Raw genomic sequence first — 25,553 nt, 5'->3', positions numbered from 1 at the left:
TGAGTTTTGGAGAACTCCTATTTCAATTAAGCCCTGATGCTAAGAAAATAGTTAGAGGGATAGAAGCCCTAAACCAGAAAATAATAAACACAGAATATGCGGTCATATTCAATGAAACATGTTTGAAAGAAAACCTGCGGCCAGTATACACCAATATATATATATATATATATATATATATATATATATATATATATATATATATATATATATATATATATATATATATATATATATATATATATATATATATATATATATATATATATATATATATATATATACATATATATATATATATATATATATATATATATATATATATATATATATATATATATATATATATATATATATATATATAGGTTAGGTTAGGAAGCCTACTATATATAAGCCTATATATATATATATATATACGATATATATATATATATATATATATATATATATATATATATATATATATATATATATATATATATATATATATATATATATATATATATATGTCGTATCTAGTAGCCAGAACGCACTTCTCAGCCTACTATGCAAGGCCCGATTTGCCTAATAAGCCAAGTTTTCATGAATTAATGTTTTTTCGACTTCCTAACCTAACCTAACTTTTTCGGCTATGTATAACCATGGGTATACATTTATCTTCTTGCTTCTGTGCGGGCTCGGGGTCTTGAAGTGGGTAGAATGTAATAATGTGTTAATTTCTGGTTTTGATTTGCTGATGTGTAGGGCTTCGTTGATGACAAGTCTCCTGTTATCGTTGTATATGTCGATAATTTCTGTGTTGCTCGTTAAGATTTCTCTGGTGATTTTCTGGTTGTCTGAGATTATATGCTCCTTGATTGAGTCCTGTTGTTTGTGCATTGTTAATCGCCTTGAAAGAGATGTTGTTGTCTTGTCTACATACTGAGATCTTTGCGGCTGACGGTCCCCAAGTGGCCATGTGAAGGCATAGACAACGTTGGTTTCTTTCAAGGCGTATATTTGGTATTTGGAGAGTTCTTCATGATAAAAGTGTTATACACATGGCTAAGCGACTCTACAGCCTGCTGACTCCTTATGTGCCTTGTGCCTTTAGCCTGAATTCTTAAAAAAGGCGAATATCTGGCAAAAATGAACCTCATACTATCCGACCAAACTAAATTCCAAATGGTAACGAAGGACACTTGCCGAATTGAAAACGAATGTAAACAGATTGATCGAAACTGAATGCCATGAAATCCGGACTCCACCTGCCAAAGGTTATCGGAGACTACAGACCTGGTTATGCATATTGGAATGTCAAGATCCACAAGCCTGGAAACCTACTTCGGCCAATCATCAGCCAGATACCCACACCCACATACAGACTGGCTAAGCGACTCAACAGCCTGCTAACACCTTATGTGCCTTGTTCATTTAGACTGAAGTCTCCAAAGGAATTCATTGACTTACTGCGGGGAGCACGGGCCACAGAAATAAGAGCCTTTTTGGATGTGGAGTCGCTGCTTACCAACGTACCTGTGGATGAAACAATCAGGATGATGATGTACAGAGTGTATCGTGATCCGGCTTGTATTCCTCTTGACATACCAGAAAGCGTACTGATAAAGTTACTCCAAGAATGCACTAAAGAGGCACCCTTCTTGAGTCCCGATGTGCACATGTATAAGCAAGTAGATGGGGTCGCCATGGGTTCTCCTCTAGGTGTCCTGTTTGCAAACTTCTACATGGGTACCATAGAACAGGGGGGGGGGGGGATCTTAGTTGACATGGACTGAAAACCCGCCATATACTGTAGGTATATTGACGACAGTTTTATGCAGGTATCTAATGTTAGACGTCTGCAGCAGCTGAAGGAGGCATTCGAGCAAAATTCTGTGTTAAGTTTCACTTACGAGATAGAGAGTGATGGGACACTGCCATTTTTAGATGTAATAGTCACGGAAAGAAATGGTGGCTTCCACACTGCAGTCTACACTAAAGAAACCGACATAGGAATGTGCCTTAATGCCAATGGTGACTGCCCAGACAGGCACAAGAGGAGTGTTGTCAATGCTTACGTCAACCGGGCTCACACTCACAGCTGTGGTTGGAAGCAGGTCGATGAAGAACTCTGTAGGGTAAGGCAGGTCCTAGTCAACAATGGCTTCTCTAACGGATATGTTGAAGACGTCATAAAAAGAAAGGTGAAACGCCATGCAACCTCTGAGGAGTCAACTAACACAACACTTGTAGCCCACTATTAAACTGTTCTACTACAGGAACTACAGTTCCTGTAAACTACAGGAACTTTTTTTCGATGACTCATAAAACGGAGGAAATTGTCCTGAAAGATATCATTAACAGGAATCTCAAAGATCTCACTGCTCTCCCTGCTAGACCATTTGAAGAGGGATTATAAGGGGCAGGTGTTACAAGTTTATTACCATTTTTTCTAAAAAAAAATGCTCCATTTGCACAGAAACAAAATAAGGAGCACTGTCTGACACAACCATGTCTAGTAATCCCAAATTACAAAATGTTTTCCTTAGTAATTCACAAGTTACAGATGATGTGGTGGAATTACACACATGATCATCCAGAAATTTTGTGTATGAATCCACCACCACCAGGTAATATTTGTTATCCATAGGTCCAGCATAATCTATATGAAGTCTAGACCAGGCTTTTCAGTGCATGGCCCAGAAAGTACTGGGACCTGTGGTTTCTGATAATTCTTATAGCAAATATGACAATTTTTTGTTACATCAGCAATATCCTGGTCTATTTTTGGCCACCAAACCCAACTTATAGCTTCTGCTTTCATAGCATTTATGCCATTATGGCCTACATGCAGCTGTTCCAAAATCTTACATCCTAGTTTCCCAGGCACCACCACTCTATTCCTATACAAGAGTACATCCTGGTGAATACTAAGGTCAGCCTTTACTGCAGCATATTCTGACAATAATAAATTATCATTCCAACCATATTTCACATATTTCATCAACAGATTTAATTTGGGATCTCAATCAGTTGCCTTCCTAATAGTCTGGAATGAAATATCATCAAAAGATATAGATTCCACCAGGTTAACATACTCCACTGGAATACTGGAATTCCATTCTTCTGTCACAGGCAATCCACTTAATGAATCAGCTACTACATTATCCTTGCCTGCCTTAAACTCTAAATCATACTCAAACTGCGAGAGTAGTAATGTTCAAATTTGAATTCTAGCACTGGCATTAACTGGAATTTGCTTACCTCTGCCAAACAATCCTAGCAGGGGTTTATGGTCTGTTCTAGCAAGAAATTTCCTCCCCAAAAGAAAATACCTCATTTTTTTAACAGCATATACCAAAGCTAAAGCTTCTTTATCTAACTGAGAATAATTCTGTTCCACGGGAGATATTTTGTTGCTAGCAAAATATACTACTTTATCCTGACCATTTACTTCCTGTAATAATACACAACCCACTGCTACTGGGGAAGCATTTACCACCAGTTTTAAAGGGAGTCTACCAGTAAAATTAGTGAGCACTGGAGAATTGATCAATTCCTGTTTAATATTCCTGGAGGCATTCTCCTCTCTTGCTACCCACTTAAATCCAGCCCCTTTTTTTCAACAATTCATGCAAGGGTAGCCGGTCGGCCGAGCGGACAGCACGCTGGACTTGTGATCCTGTGGTCCCGGGTTCTATCCCGGGCGCCGGCGAAAAACAATGGGCAGAGTTTCTTTCACCTTATGCCCCCTGTTACCTAGCCGTAAAATAGGTACCTGGTGTTAGTCAGCTGTCACGGGTTGCTTCCTGGGGGTGGAGACCTGGTCGCGGACCGGGCCGAGGGGACACTAAAGCCCCGAAATCATCTCAAGATAACCTCAAGATAAGAGGGCTAATTTTGTAGAAAAGTTCTTCACGAACTTACAAAAATATGTAACCATCCCAACAAAAGACTGTACTTCCCCAAATGATGTAGGGGCTGGGGCATCTATTATAGCAGCTATATTTTTGTGAGAAGGAGTAAAGCCCTTTCCTGAAATATGGTTTCCCAGGTATTCAATGGCCTTGGTCTTCAATGCTGTTTTACCCTTATTAATCTTCATATTGTGCTTTTGCAAAAGATTCAAAACTTGTTCTAATCTAGCATCATGCACTTCCTCATTCCCTCCACATACAATAATGTCATCTAAAAAACTAGCCACACCTTCAATGTTTACTCACAACTGGGACATGAAACTCTGAAAAATTGCTGGAGACGAGAAGAATCCAAAAGGATGTCTTTTATACTTAAATAACCCCTTGTGGGGTTATTTAAGGAAAAGGTTATTGGGGGGAAAGCAGACCGAATATAGTCTGCTTTCCTCACCTTCAGCTTCTTCAGACGGTTTACCTTCCTCTACTGCCTTGACCACAGTACCACTACCTCTTCTTCCTGCATTCCCTGGTCGTCTCCTCTCCCAGGCTTTGTTGTTCCTGTTCAGATATTCCCTACACACTCTCTGCAAGTGTCCCTCCTTGTTACAAAAGTTGCATATATAGGCACGAAACTTGCACTTGCAAGTTTCAAATTGTGATTGTATCCACAGTGTTTACATCTGGTCTGGCCCCTGTAAGACCATAATTTCCTGAGTAGATGTCTTACTTCCAAAAGTCCTTTCCAGGTTCAATATCTTCTCGAGCACTGTCCATGAAGTCATCGATTGTAGATCCAAGTTTTCTGCCACCAGTTAGGGAAATATATCTCATTTTCCACTGCCATGAACAACTGGTCCCTAACCTTGCAGTCAAACTGTGCTCCGAAGTTGCAGTGGTTAGCCAAAGCCTTCAATTCTGGATATAAATCCTGTATGGATTCCTGCTGCTTTTTCGTTCGCTTCTGGAAATCCATCAAACTCCTGTGATATGAAGGTTTCACTACATAATAACGTTTAAGCAGGTCTTCATAGGTCTTCGTGTGGGGTAGCTCAGGTGCACACAAATTCCGGAGAACACTATACACTTCCGAACCCAGTGAAACTAAGAGTACCGCTTTCTTGTTGGTATCTTTCTTAATCTTCCCGTACTAAAAGTTTGCCTCCAGCAAGCTGAGCCCAACGAGATCTTGGTAGTGTTAAACGACTCCATTGAAATGAGCGGCGTAGCCATGGCCGCGGTGGTAGCACAACTCAACTGTTGTAAGCGAAGCGTCCAGCTGTCCACACGACGTACCCTGCTCTCTCTTGATCCTCACACCTCGTCTCGTACCCAGGCACTCTGCCTGAGGTGTTTAATCCTCGTGGCCACTGATGTGGTTGAAGGCTGAAGAGAAACAATCTTCGTCTATATGGTTTTATTCTCAACCAACAACAACAACAACAAAACAATTATTAGATACATGAATTACTATTTACAAGATCATAAATAAAAGAGCATCTGCTCCATCATGCTACTTCCAACATCTGTAGTGCTCAATTCCAACAGTATTAGTGAGAGTTTTGAGTTCAGATATAAAGGGAAGGCAGAGCTCATTACTAATAGTGTTGGAAGCAGGTTTAGCATGAAGGAAATTTCGTTTAGCTTGAGAATAGGCACAGTTGATAAAATGTAAGGGGTAACCAAGGCGAGAAAAAGATTTGTACAAAATTAACATTTCATAATCAAATGTTACTCTAATCTCTTGCTTAGGCAAGGAGATCCTGGTTAGTCCTTTACCGCCTATTCAACAACATCTCTGCATACTCAAATATAAGAAATCAACACCAACAATACGTGCTCAGAAGCCTGTGTCGAGACAAGACATCACTACCCGCCCCCCTTCCCTAAAGTACCCCTAAAGTACAGGAGACACCGAGACACCTGTCTGGGGCCAACTCCACTCGCCGGTCGACCAGCTGAACCGCTTGTTTAAGACTGCCGGCGATAGTTACCTGCACATCAGCGCCATCTACACCAGGCCTGGCCGCATATATGAGCAGCTCACCACCGGCCAGACCTCAGAATACGCTTCGTGCTCTAGGCAGTAACATCTACTATTGCTTTCCCGGAAACCATAGATGTGTACAGCTTATTGCATATTGTGTTTTGCACCTTTCTTTGCCATTAACGTAACTGTCAAATGTATGTTTATATTCCTTTTGCATTTTGTATTGTGGTAATGCCAAGTAGAATATGAGAATTGTTTTATTTGTTGTTAGTCATTTTTGTTATATTAAATATTTAAAGTTTTTCATTCTTTTGGATTTTACCCGCAGCTCTCACATCGTAAAGAGGTCAGAAGCAGTTTCATTTACTTTGTTTTACTTTTTTTTATTTAATGTGATTGGCATAACACCAGCCAGAATTGCCACTGCTCAATTGTTTCTTTCTCATCAACGAGGGACGCAATAGGGGGTAAGAGGACCCTATTGCGATTTAAATGCAAGCTATAAGTTGTTGTAATGTCAGCGCTGAGAGTTCTTTGGTCACGGATTCGAGTCACGTCAAAGCTCCCCCTGATTTTCTTATCAAATCTAGTGTAGGCTCCTAATATGTTGATTCAGGAAGTATACTCTTCCATACTGAATTGCTAAGCAACAATTAGGTGAATTGTCTACCTAAATTTAATAAAATGACAAAAAATAACTGATATGATATTTACTGCACGCCAGCTCCAAGAAAAATGCCAAGAGCAACATAGCGACCTCTTCGTGACCTTCGTCGACCTGACCCAGGCCCTAGATATGGTCAACAGTGATGGCTTTTGGTAGATAGTGGAGAAGTTTGGCGGTCCCGGTAAATTCACTGCGATTCTCTAGCAGTTCCACGATGGCGAAAGTATTGGACGATGAAGATTAGTCAAAAGCCATCCCAGTGACGAACAACCCGAAACAGGGATGTGTTCTCGCCCCGAACACTTTTCAGCATGGTATTCTCGACCATGTTCACTGCCGCCTTCTGTGATTGCGAGATGGAATACCCTTCAGATAAAGGACTGTTGGTGGGCTGTTCGATCTCAGGCACGTACAGGCCATTACAAAAATAAACAAAGCTGTCATAAGAGACTTCCTCTTCGCTGATGACTGCGCCCTCAACGCCTACACAGAGCAAAAGATGCAGCACGAAATGTGCTGCTTCTCACAAGCCTGTGACAACTTTGGTCTTATCATCAGCATCAAAGAGACTGAAGTCATATACCAACCCGTGCCCGGAATACCCTACCAGAAACCGCACTTCTCTGTAATGCGGTATGACATGCAGACAGTCAACACCTTCACCTCTCTTGGCACCATACTCTCAAGAGCGGTGAACATAGACGCAGAAGTCAACAACAGGATCGCCAAGGCCAGCACTGCCTTTTGGATTCCATGATTCCATGAGAATGTCTGAGACTGGAAGGGCCTCAGAGTTACCACCAAACTGAAGGTCTAAAGTGCAGTGGTACTCACCACCCTTCTCAACGCCAGTGAGACATGGACTGTCTGCAGCAGACACACCAAACAGCTCAATCACTTTCACTTGAGCTCCCTCCGCAGACTCCTCCACAGCAATGTGGCAGGACAAAATCCCGGACATGGAGGTTCTGGAAGGGGCCGGTATTCCCAGCGTCTACACCCTCCTAAGGAAAACTCAGGCCAAATGGGCAGGTCCCATTGTCAGAATGCCTAACAGCCGACTGCTTAAACAGCTGCTGCCGTATGGAGAATTATGTCAGGGCACACGTTCTGTTGTGGGGCATAAGAAACAATTCAAGGACTGCCTCAAGTTGACCCTCGGAAAACCTGTCCATAAACACGAATACTTGAGAGTCCCTTGCTCAGGACCGCCTAACTTGGAAAAGCAAAGTCACCACAGGGGCCCGTGCGGTAGAAAATAGGTGGACTACAGAGTCCCTGAGGAAACGGGCCACACATGCCCCGTGTGTGGGCGAGCCTTCCGGACCCAGATGGTCTTATCCTTCATCATCTAACACACAGCCACCGACCTTCGACCTGATATATTGAAATCATGGTCATCTTCGCCCCCGAAGGATGAAAATCATATCATTAATTATGGATGGATGAAAAGATGGGTGAATAGAGAATGTATATATATGGATGGATAGAAATTTGATGGATGAATAGAGGATGTATATAAGATGCATAGGAAGTTGATTGATGAATAGATATACAGGTCGATGGATAGATAGATAGAAGGGAGACCTACAGACCCGAGCAAAGCCGGGAGCCCTCCTCCCTCTCCCCCTCCCAGTATTATATTTTATGAAAGGGAATAGGGGCTAAGCTGGGGTAGGGAGATAAGGGAGAGGAGGAGGAGGGACGGTACGGGTTGGGGGGGGGGTAAGGGAGTGTGAATGGGCAAAAACATTAGGGAAGGGTTTGGAGGGGGATGGTTTGAGAGGGGGAAGGGTATTGAAAAGAATCGTGGTTACGTAGCTTTCAGGGGCTCTATATCCAAAGGAAGTGGGACTGACAGATCCGGGCTGATTAGACCCTGTTATGTGACATATTATGCTAACAAGTTACCTGGCATTGCCTGTCTCCCTTCAGTCTATCTATCAATCAATCCATCTATCTATCTATCTATCCAATCATCCATCTGTCCATCTATCTTTCTATCCAACACACAGAAATCACAATTGCGTGATGCATCAAATGAACAAATCCACAAGGGCCGTGACGAGGATTCGAACCTGCGTCCGAGAGCATCCCAGACGCTGCCTTAATCGACTGAGCTACGACATGGTCAAAAGGAGTTGAAACCGAAGTTCTACTGAACTTACTGGATCCTGCAGCCTCTCCGAGGCACAAACCAGGGTTTTACACAACTCCCCCCCCCCCCGCCCCATGCACTCGAGCTATTGCTCGAGTGCATGGGGGGAGTGCATGATCATCGGGGTTCTCATCTACGCCAAGTGCGAAAGAAATGACTTCGATTCTCTACTCTGGTCCTCTTGAAACATGAGGCTATGTTCCCCGATTTCATTAAATCTTTATTCCTGAACTCAAGTGTCTAGTATCCGACTGTCACACACACATACACAAAGACAAGGATAAACTATTCAACACTGGTGGAACGAGAACAAGGGGACACAGTTGGAAATTGAGTACCCAAATGAGCCACAGGGACTTTAGAAAGAACTTTTTCAGTGTCAGAGTAGTTAACAGGTGGAATGCATTAGGCAGTGATGTGGTGGAGGCTGACTCCATACACAGTGTCAAATGTAGATATGATAAAGCCCAGTAGGCTCAGGAATCTGTACACCAGTTGATTGACAGTTGAGAGGCGGGACCAAAGAGCCAAAGCTCAACCCCCGCAAGCACAAATAGGTGAGTACACACACACACACACATATATATATATATATATATATATATATATATATATATATATATATATATATATATATATATATATATATATATATATATATATATATATATATATATATATATATATATATATATATATATATATATGTCGTACCTAGTAGCCAGAACTCACTTCTCAGCCAACTATGGAAGGCCCGATTTGCCTAATGAAATGATAAAACTACCCATTTTATTATGTATGAGGTCAAATTTTTTTATTGGAGTTAAAATTAACGTAGATATATGACCGAACCTAACCAACCCTACCTAACCTAACCTAACCTATTTTTATAGGTTAGGTTAGGTTAGGTAGGCAAAAAAGTTAGGTTAGGTTAGGTTAGGTAGGTTAGGTAGTCGAAAAACAATTAATTCATGAAAACTTGGCTTATTAGGCAAATCGGGCCCTGCATAGTAGGCTGAAAAGTGCGTTCTGGCTACTAGGTACGACATATATATATATATATATATATATATATATATATATATATATATATATATATATATATATATATATATATATATATATATATATATATATATATATATATATATATATATATATATATATGTCGTACCTAGTAGCCAGAACGCACTTCTCAGCCTACTATACAAGGCCCGATTTGCCTAATAAGCCAAGTTTTCATGAAATAATTGTTTTTCGACTACCTAACCTACCTAACCTAACCTAACCTACCTTTTTTGGCTACCTAACCTAACCTAACCTATAAAGATAGGTTAGGTTAGGTTAGGTAGGGTTGGTTAGGTTCGGTCATATATCTACGTTAATTCTAACTCCAATAAAAAAAATTGACCTCTTTCATAATGAAATGTGTAGCTTTATCATTTCATAAGAAAAAAATTAGAGAAAATATATTAATTCAGGAAAACTTGGCTTATTAGGCAAATCTGGCCTTGCGTAGTAGGCTGAGAAGTGCGTTCTGGCTACTAGGTACGACATATATATATATATATATATATATATATATATATATATATATATATATATATATATATATATATATATATATATATATATATATATATTTATATATATATATATATATATATATATGTGTGTACTCACCTAATTGTACTCACCTAATTGTGCTTGCGGGGGTTGAGCTCTGGCTCTTTGGTCCCGCCTCTCAACCGTCAATCAACTGGTGTACAGATTCCTGAGCCTATTGGGCTCTATCATATCTACATTTGAAACTGTGAATGGAGTCAGCCTCCACCATATCACTTCCTAATGCATTCCATTTGCTAACTACTCTGACACTGAAAAAGTTCTTTCTAACGTCTCTGTGGCTCATTTGGGTACTCAGCTTCCACCTGTGTCCCCTTGTTCGCGTCCCACCAGTGTTGAAAAGTTCGTCCTTGTTTACCCGGTCGATTCCCCTGAGGATTTTGTAGGTTGTGATCATGTCTCCCCTTACTCTTCTGTCTTCCAGTGTCGTGAGGTGCATTTCCCGCAGCCTTTCCTCATAACTCATGCCTCTTAGTTCTGGGACTAGTCTAGTAGCATACCTTTGGACTTTTTCCAGCTTCGTCTTGTGCTTGACAAGGTACGGGCTCCATGCTGGGGCCGCATACTCCAGGATTGGTCTTACATATGTGGTGTACAAGATTCTGAATGATTCCTTACACAGGTTCCTGAACGCCGTTCTGATGTTAGCCAGCCTCGCATATGCCGCAGACGTTATTCTCTTTATGTGGGCTTCAGGAGACAGGTTTGGTGTGATATCAACTCCTAGATCTTTCTCTCTGTCTGTTTCATTAAGTACTTCATCTCCTATTCTGTATCCTGTGCCTGGCCTCCTGTTTCCACTGCCTAGTTTCATTACTTTGCATTTACTCGGGTTGAACTTCAACAGCCATTTGTTGGACCATTCACTCAGTCTATCCAGGTCATCTTGTAGCCTCCTACTATCATCCTCTGTTTCAATCCTCCTCATAATTTTTGCATCGTCGGCAAACATTGAGAGGAACGAATCTATACCCTCTGGGAGATCATTTACATATACCAGAAACAGTATAGGTCCAAGGACTGACCCCTGCGGGACTCCACTTGTGACGTCTCGCCAATCTGAGACCTCACCCCTCACACAGACTCGTTGTCTCCTGTTGCTTAGGTATTCCTCTATCCACCGGAGTACCTTCCCTCTCACTCCAGCCTGCATCTCCAACTTTCGCACTAGCCTCTTGTGTGGCACTGTATCAAAGGCTTTCTGACAATCCAAAAATATGCAGTCTGCCCACCCTTCTCTTTCTTGCCTTATTTTTGTTGCCTGGTCGTAGAATTCAAGTAACCCTGTGAGGCAGGACCTGCCATCCCTGAACCCATGTTGATGCTGTGTTACAAAGTTCCTTCGCTCCAGATGCTCCACTAGTTTTTTTCGCACAATCTTCTCCATCAGCTTGCATGGTATGCAGGTTAGGGACACTGGCCTGTAGTTCAGTGCCTCCTGTCTATCCCCTTTCTTGTATATCGGGACTACGTTAGCTGCTTTCCAAGTATCTGGCAGTTCCCCTGTTGCCAGTGATTTGTTATACACTATGGAGAGTGGTAGGCTCAGTTCTCTTGCTCCTTCCTTTAGAACCCAAGGGGAGATTCCATCTGGGCCTATAGCCTTCGTCACGTCCAACTCTTGTAAACACTTCCTTACTTCCCCACTGGTAATCTCAAACTCTTCCAGTGGTTCCTGGTTAGCTATTCCCTCACTTACCTCTGGAATTTCTCCTTGTTCTAAGGTGAAGACCTCCTGGAATTTCTTATTCAATTCCTCACACACTTCCTTGTCATTTGTAGTGAATCCTTCCGCCCCTATCCTTAATCTCATAACCTGTTCCTTTACTGTTGTTTTTCTCCTAATGTGGCTATGCAACAATTTAGGCTGAGTCTTTGCCTTGCTTGCGATGTCATTTTCGTATTGTCTTTCTGCCTCTCTTCTCATCCTGACATATTCATTCCTGGCATTCTGGTATCTTTCTCTGCTCTCCAGTGTCCTGTTATTCCTATAGTTTCTCCATGCCCTTTTACTTTGCTGCTTAGCTAGCCTACATCTTTGATTAAACCATGGGTTTCTCATCTTCATTTCTCTGTTTTCCTTTTGGACTGGGACAAACTTGTTTGCTGCGTCCTTGCACTTCTGCGTGATGTAATCCATCATATCTTGGGCCGTCTTTCCCCTGAGCTCTGTTTCCCATGCTATATCTGTTAGGAATTTTCTTATCCCCTCATAGTTTCCCTTTCGGTATGCTAACCTTTTGGTTTCGGTATCCCTCCTCGAGTTCAATAACCCTTCTTCAATCAAGTACTCAAACACCAGTACACTGTGGTCGCTCATTCCTACTGGGTCCTCAAAACCGATTTCTCTTATGTCGGAGTCGTTCAGAGTGAAGACTAGGTCGAGTCTCGCTGGTTCGTCATTGCCTCTCATCCTTGTGGGTTCTCCGACATGCTGCGTTAAAAAGTTGCTTGTCACCACCTCCAATAGTTTGGCTCTCCACGTATCCTCGCCTCCATGCGGTTCCTTGTTCTCCCAGTCAATCTTTCCGTGATTGAAGTCGCCCATGATGAGCAGGTGGGATCTATTTCTACAGGCAGCAGAGGCTGCCCTCTCAATTATAGTGTTAACTGCCTTGTTGTTGTTTTCATACTCTTGACTGGGTCTCCTGTCATTTGGTGGAGGGTTGTATATTACTGCTACTACTATTCTTGGTCCTCCCATTGTTATGGTGCCTGCTATGTAGTCTCTGAACTCCTCACAGCCCGGGATGGCCATCTCCTTAAAACTCCATTCCCTTCTCATGAGTAGGGCCACTCCGCCTCCTCCTCTACCTTCCCTCTCTTTCCTTATTACTGTATACTCCTGGGGAAACACGGCATTCGTTATGATTCCAGAGAGTTTTGTTTCAGTGAGTCCGATTACATCTGGGTTAACTTCTTGTGCTCTTTCCCTTAGTTCACTTGTCTTGCTTGTGATCCCATCTATGTTCGAGTACATCACCCTGAAACTGACTCTCTTCTGCTTCTTTTCTGGGGGGGACCTTTGGGATCTGGGGTGAGTGGGAGCTGGGGGGACCTGGCACGGGGGGATTGGTGGAGGAGGGAGGGCTTGGGGTGGTGGGGGAGAGGGGGAGGGTACAGGGGGTGGATAAGAGGGGGAGGGTACAGGGGGTGGATAAGAGGGGAGGGTACAGGGGGTGGATAAGAGGGGGAGGGTACAGGGGGTGGGTAAGAGAGGGAGGGTTGGGGAAGCATGGGGGGAGGAGAGGCTGTGGGGGATAGGGGAGATGGGGGGGCTTGGGGGGAGAGAAAAGGGTGGAGGGCTTGGGGGGCGTGGGGGAAAAGGGAGGGCTGAGGTGGGTGAGGAAGAGGGGAGGGTTTAGGGGAGTGGGGGAGAGGGGAAGACTTAGGTGGGGTGGGGGAGAGTGGGGGGCTTAGGGGGGAGGGGGAGAAGGGAGGGCATGGGGGTGGGAGAGACGGGAAGGCATGTGGGAGAAGGGAGGGCATGGGGGATGGGGGAGAAGGGAGGTCCTGGGGAGAGGGGTGAGGGGGAGAAGGGGGGTGAGTGGGGGGAGGGGGGTGGGTGGGGGGAGGGTGCCCTAGGTGGGTACTTAGTGGGGGGCTGACAGGGGATGGGGCAGGTTGGGTGTCTGTTGGGTAGAATTTGGGGGTGGTGCCCCAATCCCTGTGGCTGTTGCACTGTGTGTGTGTGTGTGTGTGTGTGTGTGTGTGTGTGTGTGTGTGTGTGTGTGTGTGTGTGTTTTAATAATTCTAACACGAATTTTTTCGATATTTCTTATGTTTTTCTTCACTGTCGGTGGTAATGAAAATAACAATTCTCCAAAATTCATTTTTTATTGATGGTTTGACGCTTAGAAGCGTTTCGTAAGGGCTTCTTACATTCTCAAAGACTTCTTTACTCTTAACACTACACTAATGAACTACAATTTTATGATACACTTGATTATTTGTGGTTGAAACATTTGACATATCCCCCTCGCTTTTTATTGGTTTGGGTGAGGTGGGTACATGGGGGGGAAGGGGAGGGCAGGTTCCTTAGCTTGGAAATAAATATATCTCCAGTGGTTTGTAGCTTTCACGTGTCGCTAGCAAACTGAAGTCCCGTCAACACATCCTTGGCTGCTCCCTGGCTCACGTATCCTCGTCCTTCCTTGGGTAACACAGACGTGGCGCCGATCCTCTTGACACCCCCGGGGGACACGACCTACGGGGCATCCAACGTCTTAATGATCACTCGGGTCATTAAGAAGTCATCCAACGTCTTAATGTAACGCATCGGAAATTGGAGAAAGAAATGAAGAAAAAACTCATAGGGTGAGGGAGGTGGAGAGGTGGTCAGGAGAAAAGGAAAGTTTTAGAATGAGAGAACACGGGAGGAGAAGGAAAGAGGGAGAAATTAGGTAGAAAAAAGAAGAGTAGAATGTACTGCCACCATCTATTCAATAGTTAATTATAAGACAAGGAATGGAACTTGCCTGCACAACAATATTATCTGATTTTTTCACATATCAACTGTAAGCATGTAATCCTATAGTCAAGAATTTCCGCTCGAGTGCTCTCCACTCTAGCTTTCATTATCAAAAATCTAGGGATCAGAATTAAAGACCATTTAAAAAGTATGTTAATCATTTATATTTTTACTATTATGGGTATCATGATTCCACTATTTCTCTTGAACATTAATGCAGAATTAGAGTCACTACACAAGCAATTGAGAGCAACAACGACTGACTGCCCCCGAAAACCACACAACACATAAGTTGACAACACAATATACGTCAACCTTACAAGCTCACTCACCAACGTCTCTGAGACTAAGTTGGTAGGGAGGAGGGGTGTGTTACGGCTGACAGAGTTCTCACCTGGCCTCTGCTGCAGGGTGTTCAGCAGTCTGGCTGCTGGAACCTCTCTGGTGTAGCGAGGCTTCTCTCTCACTCTCTCTGTATCTTTCTCTCTCTCTAATGTACAGTTCCACAGGTATTTAAGGGGGAACCGGGAGCTAGAGTCCGCTTACCTGGAGATAGCCTCTGGCTATCTTCCTACAACACCTAGACAGTGACTTGTTTGATGGAAACAACACAGTCACCCATCTGCAATTATCAGCTTAGCTAAGAGCTCGGTCACCTGATGTGTCCTGACCTGTACTCAACATGTGAACAATTAACACTTAAAAAGGTGTTACTTTTTAATTGCTAAGGCCGACTGCCTGATGCCCAAAAATATCTGTGTGACTGACTCTCGTTGTATGGGAAATCTATATAAATAAAAATGTAGATGTTCGTTTGTTCAAAATCGGTAATCTCCGAAATTTCTTCACCGCTTGCTTTGAAACTTTAACACAATCTTCCATTCGCATCCGAGTGGGTTTTTATATACATACTATATAGATGTCACGTCTGTGATGGGAAAAACATTTTTTTTAAAACAGCGCCATCTGTTGGATGTAAGAGCAACACACGCTGTAATCTCCGAAAGTTCTTTACTGATTGCTTTGAAATTTTGTCACAATGTTCCATTCGAATATGCGTGTGTTTTTATATATCTACTATATAGATGCCACACCTGTGAAAGGTAAATCATGCTTTTTTTTTGTTAAAAAGTGCAATCTGTTGAACGTAAGAGCAACACACGCTATATTAATTATGTTACGATTCCATTTCAGTGTTTCCGATTGCATTGATAAACTGAATTTTCATATATTTCGATTTATTTTTATTTTAATTTAATTATTTTGTGTAACATTGCATTGGAATTGAGCAGTGTTGTTTACCATGCCATTCATTTCGTGAGTATAAGTATAGATGCCACACCTGTGACAGGGAAAACCATGCTTTTTTTGAAAAAACACTGCTATCTGTTGTATGTAGAGCAACAACACGCAATACTAAATATGTTATGATTCCATTTCAATGTTTCCGAATGCACTGATAAACTGAATTTTCATAGATTTCAATTTATTTTCAATTTGATTCAATTATTTTGTGTGACATTGAGATGGAATTGAGCTGTGTTGGTTACCATACCATTCATTTTGTGAGTATAGGTTATTTAATTATTTTTTCATTGTTTTCCATTTCGTTTTTTAAATATTCTTCTTATTTTTCAGTGATGGGAACATCAGATCATTTAATGTTCCCAATTTTCTGATGGGAACATCAGATCATTTGGAAATGCATTGGACAAGGGAATGGGGAATGGTGGGGAGGACGAGGGGACGGGAGTTGGGGATGGTGGGGACGAGGAGATGGGGGAATGGAGAATGGTGAGGAGGACAAGGGGACAGGGGAGTTGGGGATGGTGAGGAGGAAGAGGGGACAGGGGAGGGGGAAGGGAAGTGGTAGGAAGACGAGGGGGATGGGGGGGAGTGGGAGATGGTGGGGTGAACGAGGGGATGGTGGAGTGGAGAATGGTGGGGAAGACGAGGGGACAGTGGAGTGGGGGATTGTAGGGAAGACAAGTGGGAGATGGTGGGGAGGACGAGGGGATGGGGGAGTGGGGAATGGCTCAAAGGACGATGGGATGGGGGAGTGGGGAATGGCTCAAAAGGACGATGGGATGGGGGAGTGGGGAATGGCTCAAAGGACGATGGGATGGGGGGAGTGGGGAATGGCTCGAAGGACAAGGGGGACGGGGGGAGGGGGGGATTGTGTGGAAGGAGTGGGGGAACAGGGGAAAGGTTGCTGAGCCACAGCAACACGTGGCCGAGTACAGCTAGTATTAAATAAAACCATTAATGGTGTTTAATTAGGGCTACATCTTAATGACCACTAGGACACGTGTCCCTAGCTAGTGTGGGACCTTGATCACTAATAACAGGCTACATCTTAATGACCATTAGAACATGCGCCCCTAGCTAGTGCGGGCCTTGATCATTGCTAACAGGCTACATTGTAATGACCGCTCGGACACGTGCCCCTAGCTAGTGCGGAGCCTCGATCACCACTAACAGGCTACATCTTAATGACTGCTCGGACACGCGTCCTTAGCTAGGACAGGACCTTGAGCACTCTAACAGGCTACATCATAATGACCGTGCAGACACTCGCCCCTAGCTAGTGCGGGGCCTCGACCACTCCAACAGACCTTATCTTAATGACAACTGAACAGTTAATCATAGTAGGCATCCGTCAATCCTGTGGGGTTATGGAGTTGTGCCTTGGATGTCTAGTTGTTCCAGGCTAGTTGGATGCAACCCCTGCTGTGGCTGTGAAGGCCAACCTGAGAATGACAGTCCCAACTGTAGCGAGCACAGATAAACGCCGAAGAGCATGCGTCTGACAGTGGTTGAGACCTCCGCCTGCCTCTTCAGTTCACCCTTGAATTGGTGGAGTCCCTTCTGCACTTTGCATCTCCAGTCAGATCTGTCCGCAGCTGCTGCCTCCCAAGTGTTGATGTCAATGTTCATCTATTTGAGGTCGCGTTTTCAGGCGTCTATGAAACGCAGCTGGGGACTTCCGGTAGGTCTCTTTCCCGATGCCAGTTCTCGATATAACAGGTCCGTCTCAAGTTCAGCATGTGAAAGGTATTGAGTCGTCTTCTGGCGAGAGCGCAGGGTCCAGGATTCCGAGCCTAGAGAAGTGTACTCATCACTCATGCCATGTATACTTGTGCCTTGGTGTGCACGGTCAGTTTGTCATTTTCCCAAACACGCTTTGCAAGCCTGGCCAAGGTCGTTGAGGCCTTTCTGATATGCCTGTTGAGCTCAGTGCCCAGGAAAAGGGTGTCTGAGATTGTGGAGCCCAGGTATAGAAATTCATGGACCGCTTCCAGCATATAGTCTGCGATGTTTATACAGGGTTGCTCATTGACGTCTTGTCCCATCACCTGTGTCTTCTTCAGGCTGATTGTCAAGCTGAATACAAAACAGGCTGCGTCAAACCGGTTGAGTAGCTGCTGAATGCCTTCTGCTGTGTGTGTGGTGATCGCTGCGTCGACGGCGAAGAGGGACGCCCAGAGAATTCGCATCTGTACGTTCGTATTTCCTCGGAGTCTGGATAGATTATAGAGCTTTCTATCAGATCTTGTACGGAGATAGATTCCCTCTGTGGTTGTTCCAAAGGCATGATTGAAGAGGATCGCGAAGAAGATGCCCAACAGGGTTGGAGCAAGAAACACCCCTGTTTATCACCACTGTTGATGTTCATTGGTTCAGAAGTTGAGCCGTCGTACACGACTGTTCCCTTCATGTCCTTATAGAACGATTGTATCATGCTGAATTGGGTGGGTGGACAGCCAATTTTGGTTAAGATCTTGAAGAGTCCGTCCCTGCTCACGAGGTCGAAGGGCTTTCTAAGGTCAATGAAGGCGATGTACAGGGGCTTTTCTCTGCTCCCTACACTTTTCTTGAAGCTGTCTCAGGGAGAACACCATATCAGTGGTCGACCTTTCTGCTCGGAAACCGCACTGTGACTCAGGGTACACTCTTTCAGCAAGAATCTGAAGCCTGATCAAGACGACCCTGGCAAAGAGTTTGCCGACGACACTGAGGAGGGAGATGCCGCGATAGTTCTGGACATCGCTTCTGACACCTTTTTTTTGTAGAGAGTGATGATGTTTGCATCTCTCATGTCCTGTAGCACCAAACTTTCCTTCCAGCACTGGCACAGAAGTTCATGAAGCTCAGTTTTAAGTGTTCCACGAGCGCACTTGAGAATTTCAGGCGGAATCATATCGTCTCCTGAGGGCCTTCCCTGAGGAACGTGAATCCAGTGCTTTATCAACTTCTCCCACAGTCGGTTCAAGGTTAAGTTCTTCCATGATGGGTAAGCACTCGATTGCATCCAAGGCCTCTACGCTGATCAAGTTCTCTCTGGAGTAGAGTTCGGATTAATGTTCCACCCAGCGATTCATCTGTTGATCACAGTCTTAATGATCTCTCCAATGGCTGACTTCAGAAGAGCCGTCCTGTTTTGTGTAGGGCCTGTTGCCTGTTTGATCCCTTTGTACAGGCTGGCCTCTTATGTTGCCAACAGAGGCGGCAGTCGGGATGCTGGAACAGAGTCTGAGCCAGTAATCGTTAGCACAGCGCCTCGCAGTTTGTTGAACTCTACTGCTGGTAGTACGGAGGGCCTGTAGGTTCCTTTCTGAGGGCAGGTTCTTGTAGGATGAAAGAGCTCGTCTCTTTTCCTCTACGAGGGATAACAGTTCCTCTGCACTGGCCTCGAACCAATCTGCTGACTTGTTCTGCCTCTTACCGAAGGTGGACATGGTAGTGTTGAAAATAGTGCCCCTGAGATGTGACCACCTCTCACTTGCGCTATCGCTGAGTGGTACAAGACATGTACAAGGCATTTACCAGCGAACAGTGAATTCCTCCACCTTGTGAAGGTCACGGGCTTGTTTACGTTAATGCGTGGTCTTCCCTTCTTCTTTGCTCTGTGGATTTTCTGGGGCTGGAACGTTACTCTGCAAACGACGAAAGAGTGGTCAGTGTCACAATCTGCGCTCTGGAAGCTGCGGGTCAGTTTGACGCTTCTCAGATTGTTACGCCCCGTAAGCACCAGGTCGAGTTGATGCCAATGCTTATACCTGAGATGTCTCCAGGAAACCTTATGCTGGGGCTTGGTGTCGAAGAAGGAATTGGAAATGCAGAGAACATGACGACAACAGAACTCCAGGAGGCGCTACCCACTCTCATTCATCTTCCCAAATTCAAACTGGCCGAGGCAGGAAGGCCAAGAGCTGTGATCAGAACCAGCGCTTGCATTAAAGTCTCCCAGGAGGAAGACTGGCTCTTGTTGAGGTTTGCCTCTGAGAGTTAGGTCGAGGTCATCATAGAACTCGTCCATCGCTTTGGTAGAGGAGGTCAGTGTTGGTGCATAGGCGTTGATGAAGCTGACCATTTCTGCTGCTGTATGAAGCTGAAGTTTGTTGATCCATGCAGACCCCTCCGTGGGCAGTACTATGGACACTAACAACCTGTTCTTGATGGCGAAGCTAACGCCATGCTCCCTTAACCCTTCTAGTTGTTTGCCCAGCCAGAAGAAGGTAAAGTTCTCCCGTATGCTGCCAGTCGCGGGCCGACGTGTTTCCTGCAGGGCAACTGTGTCCATCTGGAGCCTGCGTACTTTATTGTTGATCCCAGCTGTCTTACGGGCGTTATTCATTGTGTGCTAGGGTTATCACCGGTAACTGTTGCTTTCCGTGTTGAGCCATCGCCAAGGTGATGTTGAAGTGTCCTCTCCAGGGCACAGGCCTTGGCATTAATTATAGAGAATCGGCTGTTGCCCATGCAGCATATCCACACTCTTCACGCCACGGATGTGATCGAAGGAAAGAGCAGGCGCTGATACGCTTGGCACCAGTGTCGTCGCAGAAGTTGCCAGAATATACCTGTAAACGGGTGCAAACCGCCTTAGGGATTCCGACTCCGGATTTTTCCTCAGGGTTGACTCTCGAAGCCTTTCCCAAGGTTTAGTTGCATTTCAGCAGAGGTTTGAATTAGGGGTTTTCTTTTCCCTAGATTAGCTACCTTTCTAGGCTGACGAGTCCCATCTTCCCAAAGCAAAGACGCCTGAGGCCCGCCTTTGCCCCCTTCTCCTCCTTGACGCTTACTAATGGGCTAGACTGACCTTCCAAGCAAGTCTGGTCTAAAAATGCCAAATTTAAAGTTTATCATGCAACACTATATGAAGCATTACAACAAAAAATGTATTGGAAGAAAGCAGATGGAAGAAAACAGAGAATACTGAACTTACTGTACTTTGTAAATCGAAAAAGGAAGGCTCAGTGAGACCCAACTGAATCAACAGCCAAGTCTGGCTAAGGGGGGACTATCTGGAATTGGATCAAGTGGCATTTGGGCAGTGGATTAGTATTCATATTGATCCCTGGGAGGTCGTTAAGAGTTCACACTAGTTATTTGCACATACTTTCCCTTGGGTTCATAGGGTCTTGTGGTTACCTTCCTTTGTTGAGCTCGGTTGTGGGATGGGTTTTGAAGAAAGTGATTTTTTATTTATTTATTTATTTATTTATTTATTTATTTATTTATTTATTTATTTATTTACTAGAAAGTACATTGAGTTGATAAAGTACATACATGGAATGTTGTATAGCATAATATCTTTGACTCCCATCTCTCTCTTACTCTCTCTTAAAGTAGGTAATTATCAAAAGAAGGCACCTACCCGGGGAGACTATGTAGCACCTACTCTCTCTCAAAAGAGCTCCCTACTTGCTCAACTGCTTCCGTGTTCTTGGTCCCTGACTCGGCACTGTCCACTGATCATATTCAATCCTCTATTCAAACTGCAACTTCCGTGGTAGTGGCTCTTACGTCACCCCACTGTGATTTTCTTTTCATCGCATTACGATTTCCTCATTGCTTATCACAGATGTGCCTCATTCCTCATCGTAATCGCCCTCGGGTCAACTCTAATGCTTTACACGTTCCATAATATCTTTGGTCCACTTAAATAGACTAAATGTTTTCATATGAATTGTGTTGATGAGGATGTACAATGATCTTCAGCGAAATTGTCGCTTGTGGCTGGTAAATAGATAGAATATTATCTTCCGCTCTCGACTGTCATGCATGTGAGTTGAGAGGCAAAAAATTAAGAATAGGCAAAGCTGCCATCTACATACATACATTCTGTTGAGGTTCTGGCAAATGCCGCAGTTCATTTAGGTTCTAGCAGTTCCAAGGATACTCAGTTGTCTAGGTTGACAGTTTCACCCGCCCTCGCAGGGTAAGCATGCTGTCCACATTCACATTGCAAAAATAACTTTTGATAGTTCTACTCTCCCGACCTCAATTTTTCTTGGAGTCAAGTGTTTTGTTGAGACGTCTTTCCCCACTTCCAGTGCAACACTCGTTGCCCGTTTGCCCATTGAGTTTCGAGTTGCTAAAGTGTATTGTTCTCCTGCCCTCTTTGTAAAGATTCTTTCAATGTTAAAGCTACTTGGGCCCACCCGGAGTACTCGGTTTCCTGTGCTCACTGTCAGATGGAACAGTTTATTCGCACCTCAAACACAGAAAACATTCCTTTCTCCAGAGCATGGCATCAACTATGGTGCTTAAGCCTTTTCAAGGACGTCACTAATATTCGCACTGCTCGTCAAGAGCCTCAGACCTACTCACTTTTCAACGCGGTTCTCCGGAACCGTTTCCAGGGTGTCCCTACTGAAACCTCGACTGATGCACCTCATTTTCCTGTTCCTCTGCAGTCTACTTCTCGACTCCCATCTCCATTGCCAAGTCTCTTTCCCTCCCCTTTCATTTCATGCTCGATGCATGGTCACTTGCCATGCTTCACTGTCTCTCATCCCTTTAACTGGCAGTATTGATCCCACCGGACACCATCCCCACTCTCTACATTCGTCTCTTCCCCCACAAATCTTTTAGCCCTGCCCTCAGGGTCGTTCTTGATGGCCACCCTCATACCAGCCGTCCATGGCATTCATCTCAGGCTGAGACCTAATGGAGGTCTTATGTCTCCATTATCGATGTTAGCGCTCATCTTCCCTATTTCCGTAAGAAGATTTGCAAAACATGGTTAAGTTAGTTCCTGATATAGAACCCGTTCTTCATCTTCATTACCATTACCATTACTCCATTACCCTACTTTTCGACAATTAATATTTGTTTTCACCCCCTCATGGCATCTTTATTAAAAGGTTTCGTGGTAAAGCTTGACATTATTATAACACTTTATGATTTATTTTTTTGTTTTCATTCTGAACTTCATTATACGATAATGTTCCTTAGCATTCCTTAGACAATTTCTTGAATACCATAGACGGTATGTAGGATGCCTGATCTGTTTCCGAGGCTGATAGTAATGAACACATTTATTGGCTGGGTGTTGTCAGAGATAACATTACCGAGGGTACGTTTACACAGTATTGGCTGGGTATTGTCAGATATAATAGTACCGCGGGTGCGTTTACGCAATATTTCTTTAATCGAATATTATTAATTGAACAGGTCTTATGTGACTAGACACTTTGTACATACTAAATAGTTGAAGAACAATAAATCTATGAGATATTTTGGGAAGTTTTGTTATAATTCAGCGAGGCTTAGGACTAAAATGACTGCTTCCATACTTTTTGTTTACAAAGTGAACCTCCTCAGTGGGCGGTTCGTTGATGTGGTGCGGGGAGGGGGGGGGGGGTTTAGGGCACTACCCACGGGTAGGTGGGGATGGCTCCTGCCTGCTGTGGCGCTACACAACCTAAATGTACCTCAGTGTGCTGGCCATGATTTCACCTTTGTTTCTCCATCTGGTTGTTGAGTTTATTCAGCGTCTGCCGTAACTGAAGGGTAACATGATTCTTTAAAGTGGGGACGGGTAAGGCCTCTCTGTGTACTCACCACTCACTTAGTTGTACTCACCTTGGTGTGCTTGCGGGGGGTTGAGCTTTGGCTCTTTGGTCCCGCCTCTCAACCATCAATCTACTGGTGTACAGATTCCTGAGCTTCTCGAGCTCTATCATATCTACATTTCAAACTGTGTATGGAGTCAGCCTCCACCACATCACTTCCTAGTGCATACAAATTACTAGCTACTCTGAAATTGAAAAGTTATTCCTAATGTCTCTGAGGCTCATTTGGGTACTGAGCTTCCACCTGTGTCTCCTTGTGCGTGTACCACCCGTGTTAGATAAACCATCCTTGTCTACCCTGTCAATTCCCCTGGGAATTTTGTATGTTGTTATCATGTCTCCCGAGTTCTTCTATCTTCCTGCGACGTGAGGTGCATTTCTCGCAGCCTATCCTCGTAACTCATGCCTATTAGTTCTAGGACTAGCCTAATGGCCTACCTTTGAACTTTTTCCAGCTTCGTCTTGCGCTTGACAAGGTACGGGCTCCATGCTGGTGCCGCATAATCCAGGATTGGCCTTACATACGTGGTATACAAGGTTCTGAATGATTCCTTACACATGTTCCTGAAAGCAGGTTGATGTTACCCAGCCTCGCATTCGCCGCCGATGTTACTCTTTGATGTGGGCCTCAGGAGACAGGTTTGCCGTGATATCAAGTCCTAGGTCTTTTTTTCTATCCGTTTCGTGAAGAACTTCATCACCCGTTCGGTATCCAGTGTCTGGCCTCCTATTTCCTCCGCCTAGTTTCATCACATTGCATTCACTTGGGTTGAACTTTTGTAGCCATTTGTGGAAACATTCATTCAGTTTGCCTAGGTCATCTTGTAGCCTCATACGATCTTCCTCTGTGTCAATCCTCCTCATAAATTTTGCATCAATACCAAACATTGAGAGGAACGAGTCTATTCCCTCTGGGAGATCATTTACAAATATCAGAAAAAGTCAATAATTCAGTCAATTGTTATAATTCAGCGAGGCTTAAGACCCAAATGCTACCATACTTTTTGTTTACAAAGTGATCCTCCTCAGTGGGCGGTTCGTTGATGTGGTGTAGGGCACTACCCACGGGTAGGTGGCGGTGGCTCCTGCCTGCTGTGGCGCTACACAAACTAAATACTCCTCAGTGCGCTGACCATGGAGAGAAGACCCCAAGGACTGATCCCTGTGGGACTTCACTTGTGACGCCTCGCAACTCCGAGACCTTCATCCTCACAGTAACTCGCTGTCTTCTGTTGCTTAGGTACTCCCTTATCCAGTGGAGTACCTTCCCTTTCTCTCCTGCCTTTATCTCCAGCTTGTGCACCAGTCTCATAAGTAGTACTGTGTCAAAGGCTTCCCTAGCAATTCAAAAAATATACAGTCAGCCCACCCCTCTCTTTCTTACCTGATTTGTGTTGCCTGGTCATAGAATTAAAATAAACCTGTGAGGCATGATTATATACGCCTCTGTGTGTATACTCCTATGTGTGTATACGCCTCTGTGTGTATACGCCTCTGTGTGTATACTCCTCTGTGTGTATACGCCTCTGTGTGTATACGCCTCTGTGTGTATACGCCTCTGTGTACTCACCTAGTGGTGCTTGCGGGGGTTGAGCTTTAGCTCGTTGGTCCCGCCTCTCAACCATCAATCAACAGGTTTACAGGTTCCTGAGCCTACTGGGCTCTATCATATGTACACTTGAACTTATGTATGGAGTCAGCTTCCACCACATCACTTCCTAATGCATTCCATTTGTCAACCACTCTGACACTGAAAAAGTTCTTTCTAATATCTCTGTGGCTCATTTGGGCCCTCAGTTTCCACCTGTGTCCCATAGTGCGTGTGCCCCTTGTGTTAAATAGCCTGTTTTTATCTACCCTATCAATTCCCTTGAGATTCTTGAA

At 44.1% G+C, this 25,553-nt stretch overlaps 2 protein-coding genes across 2 annotated transcripts; one reads left to right on the top strand and one right to left on the bottom strand.

Annotated features, from left to right (window-relative positions):
• The first annotated feature begins 1,229 nt into the window (after positions 1 to 1,229).
• LOC138368457 (uncharacterized) lies at positions 1,230 to 2,995 on the top strand. Its single transcript, XM_069330974.1, has 3 exons — positions 1,230 to 1,670; positions 1,821 to 2,117; positions 2,990 to 2,995. Exons 1-3 carry the CDS (start codon positions 1,230 to 1,232, stop codon positions 2,993 to 2,995), a joined length of 744 nt encoding a protein of 247 aa, XP_069187075.1.
• A 16,965-nt stretch (positions 2,996 to 19,960) lies between these two features.
• On the bottom strand, positions 19,961 to 20,443 carry LOC138368456 (craniofacial development protein 2-like). The gene has a single exon (XM_069330973.1). The coding sequence runs from the start codon at positions 20,441 to 20,443 to the stop codon at positions 19,961 to 19,963; it is 483 nt and encodes a 160-aa protein (XP_069187074.1).
• Between the last annotated feature and the right edge of the window lie 5,110 nt (positions 20,444 to 25,553).

This window comes from Procambarus clarkii, chromosome 25, assembly GCF_040958095.1.
Source record: "Procambarus clarkii isolate CNS0578487 chromosome 25, FALCON_Pclarkii_2.0, whole genome shotgun sequence".
Taxonomy (NCBI): Eukaryota; Metazoa; Arthropoda; class Malacostraca; order Decapoda; family Cambaridae; genus Procambarus; species Procambarus clarkii.
The sequence above is the reverse complement of the archived record's forward strand: the minus strand, read 5'-3'. Positions and strand labels throughout refer to the sequence as shown.

Coding starts and splice junctions, on each gene's coding strand:
- LOC138368457 (XM_069330974.1), top strand. CDS start 1,230: ATGAAATCCGGACTCCACCTGCCAAAGGTTATCGGAGACTACAGACCT. Junction 1,671..1,820: donor ATGTGCACATGTATAAGCAA/GTAGATGGGGTC, acceptor AGTTTTATGCAG/GTATCTAATGTTAGACGTCT.
- LOC138368456 (XM_069330973.1), bottom strand. CDS start 20,443: ATGAATAACGCCCGTAAGACAGCTGGGATCAACAATAAAGTACGCAGG.